General features: G+C 45.4%; 1 protein-coding gene across 1 annotated transcript in view; it reads right to left on the bottom strand.

Annotated features, from left to right (window-relative positions):
• LOC121288275 (plasminogen-like) overlaps positions 1–20,931 on the bottom strand; it is a 216,023-nt gene that overhangs the window by 96,275 nt on the left and 98,817 nt on the right. The window contains exons 10-12 of the mRNA XM_041206794.1: positions 8,212–8,374; positions 7,833–7,954; positions 1,038–1,045 (exon numbers count right to left, since the gene is read on the bottom strand). Of these exons, the coding sequence (XP_041062728.1) occupies positions 1,038–1,045; positions 7,833–7,954; positions 8,212–8,374 (293 nt within the window). The remainder of the gene's footprint in view (positions 1–1,037; positions 1,046–7,832; positions 7,955–8,211; positions 8,375–20,931) is intronic.

Below are 20,931 nucleotides of genomic sequence, written 5' to 3'. Positions count from 1 at the left end.
GCTCGTCACTGATGGATTGGCACCTCGCTGGGATACTGGGTGCCTCATCCATCTCCCACACTGGCACTGACCACCTGAGGTCATTGCCTGTGTGAGGGCTTTCAGGTCTGAGCACAACCCCAGGCACCCCTGATTCTGCTCCTGGAGCAGCCTCTCCATAAGAGTCGCCACTCTCTCAATGGAGGAGGCAGTGCGCTTGTCAATGAGGGTCAAACGCAGTGCTCATGCTCCGCATGGACTCCTCCACAACAGAGACCATAAAAACATAGAAAATAGGAGTAGGCCATTCAGCCCTTTGAGCCTGTTCTGTCATTCACTATGATCATCCAATTCAATAGCCTGCTCCCGCTTTCTCCCCATATCCTTTGATCCCTTTCACCCCAAGAGCTACATCTAACTCCTTCTTGAAAACATACAATGTTTTGGCCTCAACTACCTTCTGTGGTAGTGAATTCCATAGGCTCACCACTCTCTGGGTGAAGAAATTTCTCATCTCAGTCTTAAATGGTCTACCCCACATTCTCAGACTGTGGCCCCTGGTTCTGGACTCCCACACCATCAGGAACATCCTTCCTGCATCTACCCTGTCTAGTCCTGTTGGAATTTTATAAGTTTCTATAAGATCCCCCCTCATTCTTCTAAACTCCAGTGAATATAATCCTAACTGACTCAATCTCTCCTCATAGCACGCATGCCCTCATGGATCTCCGCCAGATCCTCCCGCACATCCTGCTAGACATCCAACATCTGCCCCCTATTGGACGACTCCAGAGGCTCATCATCTGCCTTGGACTGAGCACCTTCATGGTCCCCAGCAGTGCTCCAACTGCTGGCACCCTGGGCACTCTCTGCCTCTGCCTGCACCTCAACAAGTATGAAGTGACCTCACCAATGTGCACCAACAATGTTGCTGACGATCTAACGCCCACCAAGATGGTGCCTGGTTCAGAGTGCGGGCATGATGCAGATGCTGATGAAGCCTGGTGATCCTCTGGCATCAAGGGTGACCCTTCTGGGTCCTAAGAATGAGTGTCTACTGGCGAATCTAAGGGAGAACAAGGACATGTCATGAGTTAAAGTCATCATACTGTCACTGTGCATGCCAGGCACCCTTGAGACAATGGGGATTTGCATCAAAATGCCAACGTCTTTCAATGATCAATGGAGACTCCAAGCTTGAGGCTCCCATCAATTAAGAGATTACAGAAGAATGTTTGCACAACCCGAAACTCTCACCTCTGTGCACTGCAGTCTTACCTTCGTCTGACATCCCTGCCTCTCCAGGACCATTTGTATGGGGAGCATGCCGGCACTCCAGCTCCAGGATGACCTGCTCAAACCTGGTCAGCAGCAGCAGGTTGGGCGGGCCTCCACCTGTCCGTGACCTCTCCAATTGGTTATGGCTCGACTTCTCCTGGAAGGATAGAGGAGCATTGATTCGTCTACTATCTGCCTGCGGTGCCATTGCAGCCTGACCGACCCATCTGAGCAACATCTTGGAGGGCACATCCGAGTCAGTCCAAACTGCCAGGGCTCAACCCCTTGGCCAACTCAGGCGTCACTGACAGTTGACACTCAGACTTTAATACCCCTGAGCTCCACAGGGGGGTGGCCAGCCTTTAACACCTCACTACATTGATCCATGCCAACATGGTACTCATCCTTCCTGAGCGCAGTAGGTCACTGAACCTCTTGCAGCACTGCACCCATGTGCTCCACACCACATCATGGCTGCTGACCTGTGCTGCCACCTCCTCCCATGCTTTCTTCGTGAGGTGCATTGGCCTCCTCCTCCCATCTCAGGGGACGAGGGTGTCCCTCCTGTCAGCCACCTCCTTCAGAAGCACGGCGAGGCACTCAACCGAAAAGTGGGGGGCCGAGTGCCCACCCGACCTGACCTCCAGCCTGGTGTCTCCAGCCGCACTTGATTCCATAACTCAAATGCTGAAAATGCAGAAGAGACTTTCTTCCATGGCAGCCTTCAAACGGCTGCCTGTGCCGTTTGTAAACCAGCCACCGGGTCGCCATTGGACTTGGCCCTCGCCTTCCTGACCATTGGGGAGCCACGCTTCACGCTGGGTGGGTCTTAATTGGCCCGCCAGTGTGAAATCGAGGTTGTGGGCCCATCGCAGGTGGCGGCCTGTTTCCCGGCTGATCCTGCAGCTGCCGATCGCGCCTGCCAACCTGAAAATTCTGCCCCTAGGGCCCTATTTTAAGCAACTATTAAGAACTAAAGTAGAAAGCTAGAGAGGAAATAAGAGGAAGTAAAACAAAAAGAGCACAGAGATGAGGTGAAAAGACAGCAGAATGTGAGAAACCAGAGGATTTTGAGATAATGGATTAGGGAAAGCAAGAAAGCAGAAACAAAAACACAAGAATGGAGATAATGAGACCACGGGGGAAATGAAAATGTACAGGAGACAGAGACAGTGAGTTGTTGAGAAAACAGGAGTTGAAATTCCTTTGAACACTCAATATAATGATCATAGTGATGGACTGTTAATGTGTAGTCATTTGCTACACAAGTATTATTGGAGTCTTAGCCCAATTTTTCAATGCTCATGAAGTTTCTTCGAGTACTCTGGACCAACACATTAATACAGTGCCAGCTATACTGATTTTGGCTTGTTAACAATTAAGTACCATTAAAGACAAATAAGCACATTTGTAGCATTCTCGGCTCTGACTCAGCAGGTTATGGGTTCAAATCCCACTTCAATTATTTGCACACAAAATTTTGGTGGATCCTCGACAGAAGTTTTGAGGGACCACTGTCAGAGATACCATTGTTTGGATGAGTAAAAAAAAGCCATGGACCCTTCTCCCTCTCAGGTAGACCTATAATAAAAGAAGAACAGAGGAAATCTCCCCACTGAGCTGGCCAATATTTATCCCTTAACCAATATCACTAAAACAGATTATCTGGACATTGTCTTATTGTGGGACCTCACTGAACAAATTAGCTGTTTTTTGATATTAAGGCAGTGACTACACTTCATAAGTACTTCATTGGCTATAAATTGCTTTTAAGGTTTCTTGAGGCCATGAAAGGAGCTTATTAATTGCAAGTCTTTCTTTCTTTGGGTCTGTATAGGTACAAAAATCAGCCTATGTATATACACATTAGGAAAATTGTGCGACGTTTTCTCATGTCTATGTGGTGTCATGGAATCCCATTCCTGGCATCTTTTTCCTGATAGTGTCACCGCTGTAGTCCCGCGATAGTTATAACCATTTCCATTAAAGCAATCAGTAGGTCCACCTTCATTCGCCGGCACTGAAAAGTAAACAGTGTAGATTATTTGAGGAACATCTTGATAAAAAAAACTCACAATCTTGTAATATTTACCAGTATTCCTAGTTAATTTGCTCAATGCATAGAGTCATAGAGGTCTACAACACAGAAAAAGGCCCTTCGGCCCATTCAGCCTATGCCAGTCAAATAAGTACCTAACTATTCTAATCCCATTTTCCAGCACTAGACCCATAACCTTGTATGCCATGGCATCGCAAGTGCACATACAAATACTTCTCAAATGTTATGAGGGTTTCTGCCTCTACTACCCTTTCAGGCAGTGAGTTCCAGATTCCCACCACCCTCTTGGCGAAAAAAATCTTCCTCACATACCCTCTAAACCTCCTGCCCCTTACCTTAGATCTATGCCTCATGGTTATTGATTCCTCCACCAAGGGGAAAAGTTCCTTCCTGTCTACCCTATCTATGCCCCTCATAATTTTATACACCTCAATCATGTCCCCCCTCAATCTCCTCTGCTCCAAGGAAAATAACCCCAGTCTATCCAATCTCTCCTCATAAATAAAACTCTCCAGCCCAGGCAACATCCTGGTAAATCTCCCCTGCACTCTCCCTAGTGCAATCACATCCTGTGCATTAAAGGATAGTAATTCTGTGGTTTGTTGTTAATCAATCAGTTATTATTCTTTGCCCACTCTCCTAACCTTGCTCTTAGCAGTAAATATATTCAATGCATTTTGATTAGAAACCTAACATTAAATGTATATTTTAATTTGTTCAGTATCAATTTACATTGAATGTTTAGCTTTACTCCAGATTTACTTCATTCCCATGTTGCATGAGTTCTTTCCATTTGAGGATTTATTAAAATCACCAACAGAGAGCAGAGCAGCAGATTTGGATGAAGATGGGGACTTTCATGCGAACATACGAACAAGGAGCAGAGTAGGCCATTCGACCCCTCGAGCCTGTTCCGCCATTTAATACGATCATGGCTGATCTGATAGTAACCTCAAATCTGCATCCCGCCTACCCCCCCGATAACCTATCACCCCCTTGCTTACCAAGAATCTATCCACCTCTGCCTTAAAAATATTCAAAGACTCTGCTTCCACCGCCTTTTCAGGAAGAGAATTCTAAAGACTCACGACACTCAAAGAAAAAATTTCGCCTCATCTGTGTTTTAAATGGGCGACCCATTATTTTTAAACAGGGACCCCTAGTTCTATATTCTCTAACAAGATCCTCTCTACATCCACCCTGTCAAGTCTTCTCAAGATCAGGTTTCAATCAAGTCGCCTCTTACTCTTCTAAACTCCAGCAGATATAAGCCTAGCCTGTCCAGCTTTTCCTCATAAGACAACCCGCCCATTCCAGGTATTAGTCTGGTAAGCCTTCTCTGAACTGCTTCTAGTGCATTTACGTCCTTCCTTAAATAAGGTGACCAGTATTGTGCATAGTACTCCAGATGTGGTCTCACTAGTGCTCTGTATAACTGAAGCATAATCTTCCTTCTTCTACATTCAATACCCCTTACAATAAATGATAACATTCTATTAGCTTTCCTAATTACTTGCTGCATCTGCATTCTGGCCTTTGTGATTCATGCATTAAGACACCCAGATCCTCTGCATCTCAGAGCTCTGCAATCTCTCAACATTTAGATAATATGCCTCTCCTTTATACCTCCCGCCAAAATGGATAATTTCACATTTTTCCACATTATACTCCATTTGCAAGATCTCTGCCCACTCACTTAATCTATCTATATCTTTTTTGTAGCCTCCTTATGTCCTCTCCACAAATTACTTTCCTACCTATCTTTGCATCATCAGCAAATTTGGCAACCATCCCATCCATCCTGTCAACCAAGTAATTTATATAAATTGTAAACAGTTGACGTCCCAGCACTAAACCTTGTGGCACACCATTCATTACATCTTGCCAAACTGAAAAGGACCTACTTATGCCTACCCTCTGCTTCCTGTTAGCCAGCCAATCTTCTATCCATGCCAATATGTTAGCCCCTACACTATGAGCTTTTATTTTCTGCAATAACCTTTGATGTGGAACTTTATCACATGCCTTCTAGAGATCCAAGTACAGTACATCCACCGGTTCCCCTTAATCCACAGCACATTTTACTTCCTCAAAAAACTCTAATAAATCAGTTAAACATGAGTTGCCTTGAACAAAACCACGTTGAATCTGCTTGATTACTTTGAATTTATCCAAGTGCCCTGCTATAGCTTCTTTAATAATAGCTTCCAACATTTTCCCTACGACAGATTTAAGCTAACTGGCTTGTAGGTTCCCGCTTTCTGTCTCCCTCTCTTTTTGAATAATGGAGTTAGATTTGCTATCTTCCAGTGTAATGGAACCTTACCTGAATCTAGAGAGTTTCAGAAAATTAAAACAAATGCATCAACTATCTCACTAGTCACTTCTTTTAAGACCCTAGGATGATATCCATCAGGACCCGGGCATTTGTCAGCCCGCAGCTCCAACGATTTACTCAATACCACTTACTTCGCTGATGATTGTATTTTCCTGAGTTCCTCCCTCCCTTCCATTTCCTGATTTATAGCTGCTTCTGGGATGTACCCTCTATACTGAAGACTGATGCAAAATATCTGTTCAATTCATCTGCCACCTCCTTGTTTTCCATTATCAATTCTCCAGACTCACTTTCTATAAGACCAACGCTCATTTTGTTAACTCATTTCTTTACTAAACATTGATAGAAACTCTTACTATCTATTTTTATATTTCTGACTAGCTTTCTCTTGTACTCTAATTTTCCCTCATTATTAATTTTTAGTCATCTTTTCCTATTCCTTATATTCTGTCCAATCTTCTGGCCTTTCTGAGACTTTCAGTGGGCCACGTATCAATTCTTTTCATGACAAATACTTTGGAGGAGGAACAGCAGAGTAGTAGCTGCATACAGAGTCCAGGAAATTTGAAAACCACAAGGTAGACATGAATTCACCTGAAAAACTAGACTAAACTAAACTGAAAGAATTCCATTGTATCATTCCAGGATGTTAGGCTTGGCTCAATGGTAGCATGTTAGCCCAAGTTAGATGGTTTTGGGTTCAATTTGTACATAATCCAGACTACCACTCCACTTCAACATTGAGGGAGTGCTGCACTACTGGAAGTGTCTTCCTTCGGATGTGATATTAAACCAAGATTGCTCTCTTCAGTGGTTTTAAAAGATCACTTGGCACTATTTGAAGAAAATAAGTTCTCTCTTGGGCCCTGGTTAAAATTTATCCCTCGACCAACATCATTAAAGCAAATTTTATGATCATTATCATATTGCTGTTTGTGTGAGCTTGCAGTGATCAAGTTGGCTGCTATGTTTCTTACATTACAGTGCTTCATTTGCTGTAAAAGTGAAATACAAATGTATCCATAATAATACGTTCTTGTGATCCTCTGGTGTCTAATTGAATTTACCTAGAAATTAAGTTGACAAAACTATTAAAGCACATGGGATCCTTGGCTTTATAAATAAAAGCATACAGTACAGGAGCAAGGAAGTGATGAACAACCTTTAGAAGTCACAGTTGAAGCCTCAGCTGAAGGCTTGAGTGAAATTTTAATTCACCTGAAAGCTTTTGCACAGAATTAAAATTGGGCCCATTATGTCCAATTCTAGGTACCATATTTTGAAAGGATGTCAAGCCTGTGAAGATGGTGCAGAGCAGATTCACCAGAATGGTACCAGGGATGAGGGAATTCCGCTATGTGGAAAGACTACAGAAAATGGAATTGTTTTCCTTAAAGCAAAGAGGTTAAGGGACCCAGATTTTAAGATAATTGGCAAAAAGGCTAGAGGAGACTGGAGGAGGCTGTTTTTTCTCTTAGTGAGTTTAAAAATCTGGGATGCACTGCCTGAAAGGGTGGTGGAAACAGATTCAATAGTAGCTTTCAAAGGGGATGTGGATCTATACATGAAAAGCAAAAAAAATTAGCAGGGCTATGGGGAAAGACTGGGGAAATTGGATTAACTGAATAGCTCTTTCAAAGAGCCAGCACAAGCACGATTGACTGAATGGCCTCTTTCTGTGCTATATGGCTGTACAGTTCTGTACTTGGACAGGTGAAAATGTTTTCTGTGCCACCAGGAGCTCAATCACAAGACTAGTCTAAGGCACATGGAGTATAAAGGTTCACATGCGAGTCACACAGACACTAGACATCCAAAAGAGTGGGCAGATTGAAGGGATGATACAGGCATCTGTGAGAAGAATGTGTCACAGCCATAAAGAGGTAGGATGAGACAGAGAATAGTACAAAAAGTTGGAATCAGAAAGGAGAGACAATTACAAAAACAGAATTAAGTCTAATTTTTGCCTTTAATAATATCTTGGGAGATCAACCATATGCTGTAATCCTGCCATCATGCGAAAACAACAACACATCTGATTTTTTATAACATGATGGGAGATCTGCTAATAATAATATATAGACCAATTGACAAAGCAACAAACAGCTTAGTGGAGATTTAATATAGGGCTCAATAAAAAGAAGCACAGCACTATCTGGAAACCCGTGGAATTCTCACCTGGAGGCACAAGGCCACACTTTTGTACTTGGCAATATTCCCATCTTGTATCTGGGTTGGTGGTGTAACACCAGGGCTCCTTTTCATTATCCGGGTTCCTGCAGTGATTACCTTCTAGTCCTCTGAAAAACAGCAGGTTGGACGGCAATCAGAAAGGAATATTACACAGTTTTGAGTGTGTGACTAGCTTCATCTCATGAATAGAAGATATGGAAATATGGACGGTCTGAATCCTGATTGGAATTGGCTTGGCTCCACACAACTTGGAACAAGTCTGCAATCGTACACAGGCAGCCCGCAGGAGCGACTTAAGTCTGCCCCTCTCATCAGGGATGATGGTGGAAAGCACTTCACACAAGGACTACTGACATTTACTTACTTGCATGGGTAGTTGTCCGGAGTTCTTGAGTGCAGGTGCGGAACCTGAGTGTCCCATCTTTGACAGACTATACCAGAAATGGTTGTTGATACAGTTCCACGATACTTCTGACCCTTGCCTGTGAAACACTCTGTCTCTCCTTCAAAAGCAGGGGGCTCCCCATCTTCAACAGACATAGAATAAACATTGTCAAGTTTATTATTGAGGGTTTGTACAGTTGTGTTAGTATTTGTGTTACATGAAGGAACCATGGATAAACCTGGTTCCAATTTTCTGAAGGAGGGGATAGTAAATCAGAAATGAAGGAGTGGGAGCAGAACAGTTGTATTGGATTATACCTTCCAATGCCTTGTTCAGACAGCCGTTTTTCTCGGAGAAGCTTAGACAGTAAATGTAGAAAAGTTGCTTGCCCATAATGTGTGGGAAGGGGTGAGGAGCCTGAAAACTTTTAATATAAATTGCAGTGACCCTACTTTTTCTACTGCTAACACTGAAACTTATCAAATCTAGATTATCAGAAATGAAAAGTGCAGGGCTCAAGAATAGTGCAGTGCTGCAGAACACTCTCGCGCAGTGCTATAATGGAGGAAAGGGGGCTTCTATCCTTCCACTCTCAGATATAGTATTTGGAAAGTTCTGGTGATTGCTCCATATCCTCTACAGAGGAAAATAATTATGAGAGGAAGAGTTGTCTTTGGGCTGTTCTCTGCTTTGATGAAGGCTACGTAGCAGGTCATGCACCAGTTTTCTTGGCCACACCAATGCACATCCTATCAGGACTGGTATAACAGGAAGATGGCTGAAGCTAGAAGAGTCTCATAAATAACAAGATCTCTCAAAAGGAATAGTGTAATTGACTAGAGCAGTAACTTCAGCAAATAGAATCATAGTATGATAAAGCAGAAAAGGCCTTTCAGCTATCATTAGGGCAAAATACCGCAGATGCTGGAAATCTGAAAGAAAAACAGAAAATGCTGGAAAAACCCAGCAAGTCTGACAGCATCTGTGGAGAGAGAAAAACAAATTTAACATTTCAAGTCCGTATGACCCTTCTTCAGAATTTTCGCTTGTTTTTAGCTCTGAAGAAAGGTCATACAGACTCGAAATGTTAAACTTGTTTTTCTCTCTCCACAGATGCTGTCAGACCTGCTGGGTTTTTCCAGAATTTCCTGTTTTTCTTTCAGCTATCATGTCTGTTCTGGGGCTTCAAAAAAGCTTTCCAATTAGTTTCACTCCCTTGCCCTTTATCCAGAGCACTGAAAATATTTTCCCTTCAAGTATTTACCCAATTACATTTTGAAAATTATTATTGAATCCGCTTCCACCACCTTTTCAGACAGTGCATTCCAGAAGATAATGGCAGAGTGGTAATGCCATTGGACGTGTAATTCAGAGACCCAGGCTATCGCTCTGCTGATGGAATTTAAATACAATTCATAAAATCTGGAATTGAAAGCTAGTCTCAGTAATGGTGACTATGAAACTATCATAGGTTGTCATAGAAGCCCATCTGGTTCACTAAAGTCCGTTAGGAGAGGAAATCTGTCATCCGTACCTGGTCCGGTTTACACGTGACTCCAGATCCACAGCAATGTGGTTGACTCTTAAATGCCCTCTGAAATGGCCTAGTAAGCCACTCAGTTCAAGGGCAGTTAGGAATGGGTAACAAATGCTGGCCTTGTCAGCTATGTCCACATCCCATCAAAGAATTTTTTAAAAAGCTGTGTACAGTCAGATGTCATGGTGCATATCAGTATGAATTAGATAGGCAGAAAGAGGGATGAGGTCCTGCAGGCAGGTTTTAGGGAGGTAGAAAAGTGATTAATAAACAAGACTTCAAAGGTCACAATCTTCAGGTTGTTTCTGGTCTCATCAGCACTGGTGAGTATAGAAATTATGCAGATAAATGTGTGGCTGGAGAGATAGTGCAGTAGTGAGAATTTTAGATTCCAGGGACATTGGGACCAGTTCTAGGAGTATTGGGACCAGCACAGGTGGGTTGCGCCTCAATAGAACCAGGACCAATTTCCTCAAAGTGGTTTCCTAGTCCTGTGGGAGAAGGTTTCAGCGAATTTAACATGGGAGTGGGCAATAGCATTAGAAAAGGAAAACAATGTGCACAAAGGATTGAAAGAGACAGATATCTCTTGAACAAGAAATAGTAAGTTATTAGGTGGAGTCTGACTATAAAAGGTTTGTAGTGCGTGTGTGTAAATGTACAAAGTAAATAAGTTTGGTGAAATGCAGGTGCAGATAGCACGTGGGAATATGAGTCATGCAATAATGGAGAGCTGGCTGAAAAAAAGGAAGGATTGGGTACTTAATATTACTGGATACAAAGTGTTCAGGAATGAAAGGGAAGGAAAGAGAGGTAGCAGCATTGATTAAAGAGAACTTTACAGTGCAGGAGAGAGAGGATGTCCTGGAACATTCAAGGACAGAATTTATTTGGTTAATAAACAATTGAGGTACTACTGCGTGTAATCTATTGGCCACTAACTAGTGGAAAGGATATAAAGGTTGAAATTGCAGGGAAATTACAGAAAGGTGCAAAAACTACAGAGTAAAGAAAATAGGGACTTCAGTTATCCTAATATAGACTGGAATGGTAATCGTGTAAAGGGCAGAGAAGGGGAAGAGTTTCTGAAATGCATTCAGGAGAAATTTCTAGATTATGTTTCTGACCCAATGAGGAAGGAGGCATTGCTGGATGTGGTTCTGGGAAATGAGATGGATCAAGTGGCAGTAAGGGAACATTTAGGGAACAGTGATCATTGTATCAAAAACTTTAGGTTGGCTATGGAAAAGAACAAGGAACAATCTAAAGCAAGCTTACTTAATTGCAAGAGGGTCAATTTCAGTATTTTGAAAACAGATCTGGCCAAGGTAAATTGGAATCACAGACTGACAGGCAGAAAATGCAATAGAACAATGAGCAGACTTTAAAGAGGGTGTGGAGCACAAAGTGGTTGTGAAAGTATTTCATTAACATTCGGGAATTTGGTGCAAGTGGGGATTCTCTGTGGAGAGGGAAGAAAGTACTGGTTTTTTTTTACCTCCAGTAGAGCTGGTCTATGTTTTTTATTGATCTCTAAGCTAGGAAACTATAACTTGCTATTGATTTATTTTATGAAATTAGTAACTTAAACTAGATAAACCAATTAATTAGTAAACTAACTGATTCAACTAAAATTAATTAACCAATCAAATAAACAGGTAAGTTTAGACAGGGCAGGTGATATGCTATAAGTGCAGCATGTGGGAATTTGTGGAAAACATTGTGAACCCTGACAAACATACCTGCAGTAAGTGTCTGTAGCTCAGGACTGCGGTTCAGATTTGTGAACTGGAGTCTGAGCTGTTGACATTGTGGCCCATCAGAGTGGGAAGAGTATCCTGCAATCAGCATTGTGATGAAGCAGTCTGGGAAGAGAGTCCTGCAGTCAGTTCTTGTTGGAAATAACAAGAGTGACATCACAAGAAAGCGCAAGAGAGCGGTGGAGAGATCAGAACCAGCGCAAGTGTGGGGAAGCTTCAAAAGTGACATCAGCACAAAAGTGAGAGCTGATTGGTGAGTAGTGGGTAGGTGTTTTTCTCCAGTTTTTTTTCTCCAGTTTAAAATAGATTAAGCTAAAAAAAGGTAAGGGTTCTAGTTTTTATTTAAACTACATAAATAATTTAACTTTTTTTTTAGTGTATCTAACTTAAAGTAAGGGGGTTTTTTCAACTAGAAGCATGGCAGGACAGCTCAGTCCCGTGTTAGGCACAGCCTGCAACATGTGGGAAGTCCTAGACACTCCTTGTGCTCTGACCGACCATGTGTGCAGGAAGTGCCACCAGCTGCAGCTTTGCCAAACTCCCTTGTGCCTTAACTGGCCAATAATTTCAATGCTTTCCAGACGGACTTGCTCTGTCTGGAGATTGAGTGGCAGCTGGAGGCACTGAGGTGAATCTGCGAGGCTGAGAGTTTCATGGATAGCACGTTCTTAGACGTGGTCACCCCACAGCTTACGGAAGTGCAGACAGAGAGGGAATAAGTGACCATCAATCAAAAGAAAGGTGGCAGGCAGGTAGTCAGGAAATCCCCAGGGTGAATCGCTTTTCTGTGTTGGAAAACGGTGAGAATGATGGTTCCTCTGGGGAGTGCAGCCATGCTCATGGCACTGTGAATGGCTCAGCTGCACAGGGAGGGAGGAAAAAGAGGGGAAGAGCAATAGTGGTAGGAGGCTCGATAGTGTGGGGAACAGACAGGCATTTCTGCAGCTGTAGACGTGACTCCAGGATGGTATGTTACCTCCCTGGTGTCAGGGTCAAGGATGTTACTGAATGGCTGCAGGGCATTCTAAAGGGGGAGGGCAAACAGACAGAGTCGTGGTACATATTGGTATCAACGACACAGGTAGAAAGAGGGATGAAGTCCTGCAAGCAAAATTTAGGGAGCTAGGAAATAGATTAAACAACAGGATCTCAAAGGTAGTCATTTCTGGATTACTTCCGGTGACACGCACTAGTGAGTATCAAAATAGGAGGTTAGTCCAAATGAATGCGTGGCTAGAGAGATGGTAAAGGAGGGAGGGATTTAGGTTTCTGGGGCATTGGGACCATTTCTGGGGGCGGTGGGACCTGTACAAGGCGGATTGCACCTGAACGGAATAGGACCAACATCCTTGCGGGAAGGTTTGCTAGTGCTGTTGGGGAGGGTTTAAAATAACTTGGCGGGGGATGGGATCCTGAGAGGAGGTTCAGCAGGGAGAGATGCACAGCCAAAATTAGAAGAGGGAGCAAGTCCATCTGGAAAGCATTGAAATTATTGGCCAGTTAAGGCACAAGGGAGTTTGGCAAAGTTGGATGGTATTTATTTTAATGCAAAGAGTCTGACGAATAAGGCAGATGAGTTGAGGGCACAAATTAACACATGGAAGTATAATGTAATTGCTCTCACAGAGACATGACTGGGAGGGGGGCAGGATTGGCAGCTCAATATTCCAGGATATGGGGTCTTCAGATGAGACAGGGAAGGAGGTAAAAGAGGAGGGGGTATTGCAATATTGATCAAGGGATCAATTACAGCAGTAAGGAGGGATGACATCTTAGAAAGCTCCTCAAATGAATCCATATGGGTAGAACTGAAAAACAAAAAAGGAGTAATCACATTGCTGGGAGTGTACTATAGGCCCCCAAACAGTCAGAGAGAAATAGAAGAGTAAATATGTAGGCAAATTTCAGAGAAGTGTAAAAATAATAGAGTAGGTAATAGTGGGGTATTTCAACTTCCCCAGCATTTACTGGGTTAGCCATTGAATTTAGAGAGAGCAGAATTCTTAAAATGGATCCAGGAGAGCTTATTAAGCCAGTACACAGAAGGTCCTACAAGAGAGGGGGTGGTCCTGGACTTAATCTTAGGGGATGAAGCCGGGCAAGTGGTAGAGGTATCAGTGGGGGAGCATTTTGCAGATAGTGATCATAACTCTGTTAAAGGGTGGGACCAACAAATCCAGGGAACCTTGGATATCGAGGGATATACAGGATTGGATAAAGAGAAAAAGGGAGGCTTATGGCAGAAACCGAGGGCTCAAAACAGTGGAAGCCCTAGAGGAGTATAGAACGTGTAGGGGGGAAACTTAAAAAGGGAATTAGGAGAGCAAAAAGCGGGCATGAAAAAACATTGGCAGGTAAAATAAAGGAAAATCAAAAGTTATTTTACAAGTACATTAAGAGTAAGAGGATAACTAGGAAAGAGTAGGGCCCATTAAAAACCATTGTGGTAATTTGTGTGTGGAGCCGGAAGACGTAAGTAGGGTTCTAAATCAATACTTTTTGTCGATGCTCACAAGTGAGATGGACAACATGGGTATGGAAATCAGGCAGAAGGACTGTGATATAATTCAAGAAATTAGCATAGAAAGGGAGGAGGTTCTAAGTGGCCTGGCAGGCTTAAAAGTAGATAAATCTCCAGGCCCGGATGAAATGTATCCCAGGCTGTTGAGTGAGGCAAGTGAGGAGATAAGAGGGGCGCTGGCAATAATTTTCAATACCTCTCTGGCCACAGGAGTGGTGCCAGAGGACTGGAGGCCAATATGGAACTATTATTCAAGAAGGGAGGAAGGGAGAAACCAGGGAACTACACGCCAGTCAGTCTAACCTCAGTGGTGGGGGAGCTATTGGAAGCAATTCTGAGGGACAGAATTAATCTACACTTGGAGGGGCAGGGACGAATCAAGGACAGTCAGCATGGTTTTGTTAAGGGGAGGTCATGTCTGACCAATTTGATTGAATTTTTCAAAGAGGAGAACAGGTGTGTAGATGAGGTCAACGCATTTGATGTAGTCTACTTGGACTTCAGCAAGGCCTTTGATAAGGTCCTGCACGGGAGACTGATACGAAGTAAGAGCCCATGGGATCCAAGGCAACATGGCAAATTGGATCCAGAATTGGCTGAGTGGCAGGAAGTAGAGGGTGATGGCCAAGGGGTGTTTTTGTGATTGGATGCCTGTGTCCAGTGGGGTTCCACAGGGATCGGTCTCGGGTTCCTTGCTGTTTGTGTTATATATAAACGATTTAGACTTGAATGTAGGAGGGTTGATCAGTAAGTTTGAGGCTGACATGAAAATTATTGGGTTGGTAAATAGTGAGGAGGATAACTTTAGATTACAGGAGGATATAGACAGGCTGGTCAGATGGGCTGATCAGTGGCAAATGGAATCTAATCCGGAAAAGTGTGAGATGACGCACTTGGGAATACACGATGAATGGTGGGAGCCTGGGAAGTACCGAGGATCAGAGGGACCTTAGGGTGCATGTCCACCGGTCCCTTAAGGTAGCAGGACAGGTAGGTAAGATGGTTAAGGCGGCAAATGGGATACTTGCCTTTATTAACCAAGGTATAGAATATAAGAGCAGGGAGGTTATGCTGGAACCGTACAAAATGTTGGTTAGGCCACAGCGAGAGTATTGCAAGCAGTTCTAGAGTCCACATTCTACGAAGGGAGAGTGCAGAGGAGATTTATCAGGATGCCTGGGCTGGAGAGCTTTAGTTATGAGGAGAGATTGAATAGACTGGGGTTATTTTCCTTGGAGCAGAGGAGATTGAATTAGAAGGAAGATTGAGTAAACAACAAGCCTGTTGTGGCTGCAGTTACTACCAGACTGGGGTGCATTGAGTAAGAAAGGGTATCAGTACGGTCATCATGATGACAGGGGGGATCCATGGGTCCCTCCCGAAGGCTGTGAGTGTAGTTGTCGAGACTCAAAACTTAAATCTAATAGGGATCAGGTAACTTCCAGAGACAGGAGCCAGGATTTTCTGTGCTTGCCGGTGTTGGGCGTGTTCAGTGGCATGAGAGGTCAGTATGGTGCAATCGGTTTCTCAATGGTGTGAAACCATTTGCGATCGTCCACTCGGCGTTTCCAGCCATCGGGAACCTCATTGTCACTGTAATACATCTGCATACCATTATTAGGCCAGGCTGCCGAAATTGTCCTCCTATACCCCGCTGGATCATCCATCCACTTTGGCAGGAAAGCACGCCGACCTGTTTCACAACAGCATATAAAATGCGTGCACTTGGAAGGTTGCACTTTGAGGGGAACTCAGAGGTGAGTGCACAGCAACAATGTGCAGTGCTTGCCAGGGTCGCCTGCCAGACTTCAAGCTTGAGAAGCATTGGAGGGGGGCGGTCATGGGCAGCCGTGCCTTTGAGGCGACTTGTGGTGGAGGACAAGGGCAGCCGTGCTGTTGAATATAGCGTACAAGCATTCGGGATGGGGGTTTGGGTGGGTGAGGGAAGCGGCCACACATTAGGGACATCTTATATAAAGTGACCATTCCACTGCAACTGAGACAGCCATTGATATGACTGAAGTTGGGCTTCTAGCTTATCTGCCCACTCAAGCAATGCAGGGGCATCAAAGTGGCACCAAGTGCTCCAGACCTTTTCACCCACCCCCTGCACAGACTGCAAAGTCATGAGCATTTTAGTCGACAGCAGAACAGTTGGACGACTGCAGAACAGTTATACAACTGCACACATTGTACAATCTCCTCGCTAAAGCTGGCTATGGAACAGTCACTGCTGGAGGTGCTCACAGGCCCTTGCAATGTTCGCATCCAGTTTGGACCAGTCTCACTGATAGTTCAAGTTAACAGTGCAGCCTTGCAGTGCGAGTTAGGAGAATGCTTGCACCTCAGCTGAGAGCACAGCATGCAGTGCAAAGGGCAAAGTTACCGCCAATCGGTCAAGTGGAGTGGGGTAGAGGTGGGTGGGGTTTCAGGCAACCATGCAGCACACTAATCTCTGGCCATCCATGTGGTGGCCAGCACTCTCCGGGAAGCATTAAGGGGCCTTCACACTTAGCCAGGATATGTTCTTAGTACACCCATGCTAAGCCATGTGTCCCTATCTTTCAGCCTATAGGAGTACAACAGGATCATGGAGCCTGGTGAACTAGCTGTATGCCTGATGGCCTACAGTGAACGAAGACAAAGGAGGAGAGAGCGACTGAGGTGCCTGGCTGCTCAGAGGGAAGAGCAGCTGCCTCAGGAAGAGGCGGCGACTGGGGCTCCCGTTCATATTGCTGAAGAGCCACAACGATCCAACACTGGTCAGCGCCTAGTGACACCCAGGGTTTATAGACACTTCCTTTCATTCCTGCAGATGACTGAGAACCAGTGCCACCAAAGACTGTGTATGTCTAGGGAACTGATTGGTCACATGTGCCAGTTGCTGCAGGATTTAGCGGCGTGGGGACATGAAGGGCATCCACTGCCTGCAGCTGTGAAAGTGACGCAGCACTCAATTTCTATGCCAGTAGCTCCTTTCAGGGCTCCACAGGTGACATCTCTTCAGCATCTGTGACCAGTGATGCTGTGCTCCATGAGGTTACAGATGCCATCTTTGCAAGGACACACAACTTTGGGCATTTCGCCTGGAACCAATACAGCCAGGATGTAAGAGCAATTGGATTTGCCCAGATCTTGGGTTTCCCATAGATGCAGGGTGCCAACGACTGCACTCACGTGGCACTCAGATCTCCTTTGTAACACACAATGAACTACGTCAACCGAAAGTGGTTCCACTCGCTGAATGTTCCAGGGACTGTGCACGGCTCCTATATCCTCAGTCGGTCGTAGAGCCCTGAAGTCTTCCAGGGCTACCCGCAGAGGCCGTGACTGATGACACCCGTGTAGCAGCCTCAGACTGCAGCAAAGCGATGGTATCTTGAGGCTCATGCTGCAACTCGCAATTTGGTGGAGCAGACCATCGGGATGCTGAAGATGAGGTTCCGGTGCCTGGGCCAGTCTGGTGGAGCCCTGTGATACCATCCGCAGAGTGTGTCCTGCACCGTCGTCGTCTGATGCACCCTTTACAACCTATCGCTGCAACGGGGAGACGAGCTGGCTGAGGAGATGGAGAAGCTGGAGGTCTCCTCCAATGAGGAGGACATTGACACGGATGAGGGTGAGGAGGTCCTCGAAGGTGGCGATGCCAGGGATGAGGCCCTCGCCCTGGCTAGACAAGGCAGGAGTGCTTAGGAGGCCTCATAGCTGTTCGAATTATGGAGGATGATGACAACATGCAGTGAGGTGACCCCATAAATCCTCACATTGCATCTGTGAATGTTTGACTCCAGTCAGGCTTATGGTAGTGCGAATATGCTCTGTGAAAATGCTCCTATCATGGAGACGCAATGGAGGTCCTAATAATCGCTCGATTGGAAAAGGATGACGGCAATGTGCAGTGAGGACATTCCATAGATCCACAGCCTCTCAGAATGTCCGACTACTGTCTGGCCGAGGGCAGCTCACTTGCGCTCTGTAATCAGGGTCACATCATAGAGATGTGAAACTTTAGAGGCATCTGGTCCTTTGTCTGCCTTCAGTGCCTGAGCCCTTCAGGAGCACAGCGTCATTGGTCACAGATGCTGAAGAGATGGGGGCCAGCCCCGCCTTATAGGTGCTGAAAGCACACAGAGAGAATGACGGAACTCTGTGGCGCCTGCCCACTTCATTCTGGCAGCAATGACAAGCACCGTCAAGGTGCAGGCATCAGTAATGTGTACAGGGAGTGTGAGGCCGGACAATCAATTCGGTCTGAAGGCTGCACAGAGCACAGGGAAGAAGCCCTGGACTGAGACACCTGCCTTTATCTTGTGCAGAAAGGTTTCACATCTCAATGACAAAAAAACTGCTCATCAGAACAAGGAGCCAAAGGCAGGGAGACATTCTTGGGACTTTAATGACAATAGTGAACAGTATATACAAGTGATTAACACCCATTCCCAAGCTGTACAACTAATTTTTCTTAACTTTCCTAACACTGCTGTTACATCTTGGTGTTCCCCGGACATCCACAGGCAGCCTGTTGACTGCAACATGCAGTGATAACCTAGGCGGGCATACTCTGGAAGGCCGAGACCTGGTGGGCCCTGGCCTGCTTCCAGGATCCTGTTCTGTGGTAGTGACACCCTCCTTGGCCGGTGAGCTGGAGCTGCTGAGGTCACAGGAAGAGGGGAGTCGGATGGGCTGGGCACTCCTGGAGTCACCTGAGTGGATGGCCTCGGTGTGTGCATTTGCTGATCCTCCTCCCTATGAATGCCCGAGGGCCCTTGGCTGACTCACTGAGGAGAATGGGAAGCTGAAATGAGATTGAGCTGCCCAGCATCCCTCTCGTGTACACACTGTTGGAAGCCAACTATGGCATCAATGATGGACTTAGCCCACACAGCATTGAAGGAGTGATGACTTGGACCAAGGTCTCCATGAGAGCCGCTTCCTACTGTTGACCTCAGTGCGTTGGCATTCCGGCGCTATCACCTTAGCCTGAAGGTGGACGGACTCCACCATTGTGCCTTGCAATCTGAGAAATGCAGCAGCCATCCCTTCCTGATGTTCCCGAGCTTGCCTTTGCAGCTCCAGCAACTGTGACATGACCAAGTCCAGAGGCTCGTCATCTGACTCAGTCTCAGCAAATTTCTGGCATCCAGCAGTCTTCCGAGTGTTGGATACCAGGGAAGTCCCTGCGCCGCCTGCTGTGGATCAGACAGCATGATGTGCTCACCAGGTTGTGATCCGGAGGCTATTCTAGGTCCCACTGAGGTGTGTGTCTTTTCTTTTGTTATTCATTCACATGATGTGGACGTTGCTGGCTACGCTAGCAATTATTGCCCATCCCAAGTTGCCATTGAGAGGGAGGTGGTGAGCTGCCTTCTTGATCTGCTGCAGTCCATGTGGCGTAGGTACATCTACAGTGTTGTTAGGAAGGTAGTTCCAGCATTTTGACCCAGCGACAGTGAAGGAACGGCGATATATTTCCAAGTTAGGATGGTGAGTGACTTAGTGGAAAACTTCCAGATGGTGGTGTTCCCATGTGTCTGCTGTCCTCGTCCTTCTAGATGGTAGTGGTCGTGGGTTTGGAAAGCGCTGTTAAAGAAGCCTTGGTGAATTCCTGCAGTGCATCTTGTAGATGATACACACTACTGCTACTGTGCATCTGTGGTGGAGGGAGTGAATGTTTGTGGACGTGGTGCCAATCAAGCGGGCTGCTTTGTCCTGGATGGTGTCAAGCTTCTTGAGTGTTGTGGGAGTACTCCATCATACTCCTGACTTGTACTTTGTGGATGGTGGACAGGCTTTGGGGAAGCAGGTGGTGAGTTACTCATTGCAGGATTCCTAGTTTCTGACTTCCTGTTGTGGCCACAGTATTTATATGGCTAGTCCAGTTCAGTTGCTGGTCAATGGTAATCCCCAGGATGTTGATAGCGGGTGATTCATTGATGGTAACATTACCAAACATCAAGGGGCGATGGTTTGATTCTCTCTTGCTGGAGATGGTCATTGCCTAGCACTTGTGTGGCGTGAATGTTACTTGCCACTTGTCAGCCCAAGCCTGGATATTATCCTGGTTTTGCTGCTTTTGGACATGAACTGCTTCAGTACCTGAGGAGTCGCGAATATGCCGATCATTGTGCAATTATCAGGGAACATCCCCACTTCTGACCTTATGATGGACGGAGGGTCATTGATGAAGCAGCTGAAGATGGTCGGGCCTAGGACACTACCCTGAGGAACTCCTGCAGTGATGTCCTGGAGCTGAGCTGACTGACCTCCAATAACCGCAACCACCTTCCTTTGTGCTTGTGGGGGTTATGGGTCAGCGCTGTGATGGTGGGACTTCAAGGAGGGTGCCTCCACATTCCTCTTCAGAGTTTTCTTTGGGGTTTATTAGAGGCCCTGGGCCATGGACTCCATTGGCTGTTTCCCAGATGTGCCTGCGGAAGCAAGGAGAGATAATAAGTGCATGGCAGTGGCCTGTGAAACAGGACACATCACTCACAGCATGGTTGTCTGATGGATGTTGCATTGCTGAACCCTCACATGGTAGAGCACTGCTGACCTCACCAACAGCTCAGGACCAGTCCAGATCGTAGCCAGCCAGCTGGATGGTCTGTTTTCAATGTCTGTGAGGACCTTTATTTCAAGGTCTCTCTGCAGGTCAATGACCTTTCCTCCTTATAAAAGCAAAATACTGCAGATGATGGAAATCTGAAATAAAAACACAAAATGCTGGAAAAACTCAGCAAACCTGGCAGCATATGTGGAGAAAGAAACAGAGTCAACATTTCAAGTCATATGACCTTTCTTCTGAGCTGACCCTTCTTCAGACCTCTCCCTCTTGTTTTGTGCCAGTTTGTCCTGCATGAATAGAGATGGAGATAGTGTAA

Source organism: Carcharodon carcharias, chromosome 2 (genome assembly GCF_017639515.1).
Source record: "Carcharodon carcharias isolate sCarCar2 chromosome 2, sCarCar2.pri, whole genome shotgun sequence".
Classification (NCBI taxonomy): domain Eukaryota; kingdom Metazoa; phylum Chordata; class Chondrichthyes; order Lamniformes; family Lamnidae; genus Carcharodon; species Carcharodon carcharias.
This window is presented reverse-complemented; position numbering and strand designations above follow the sequence as displayed.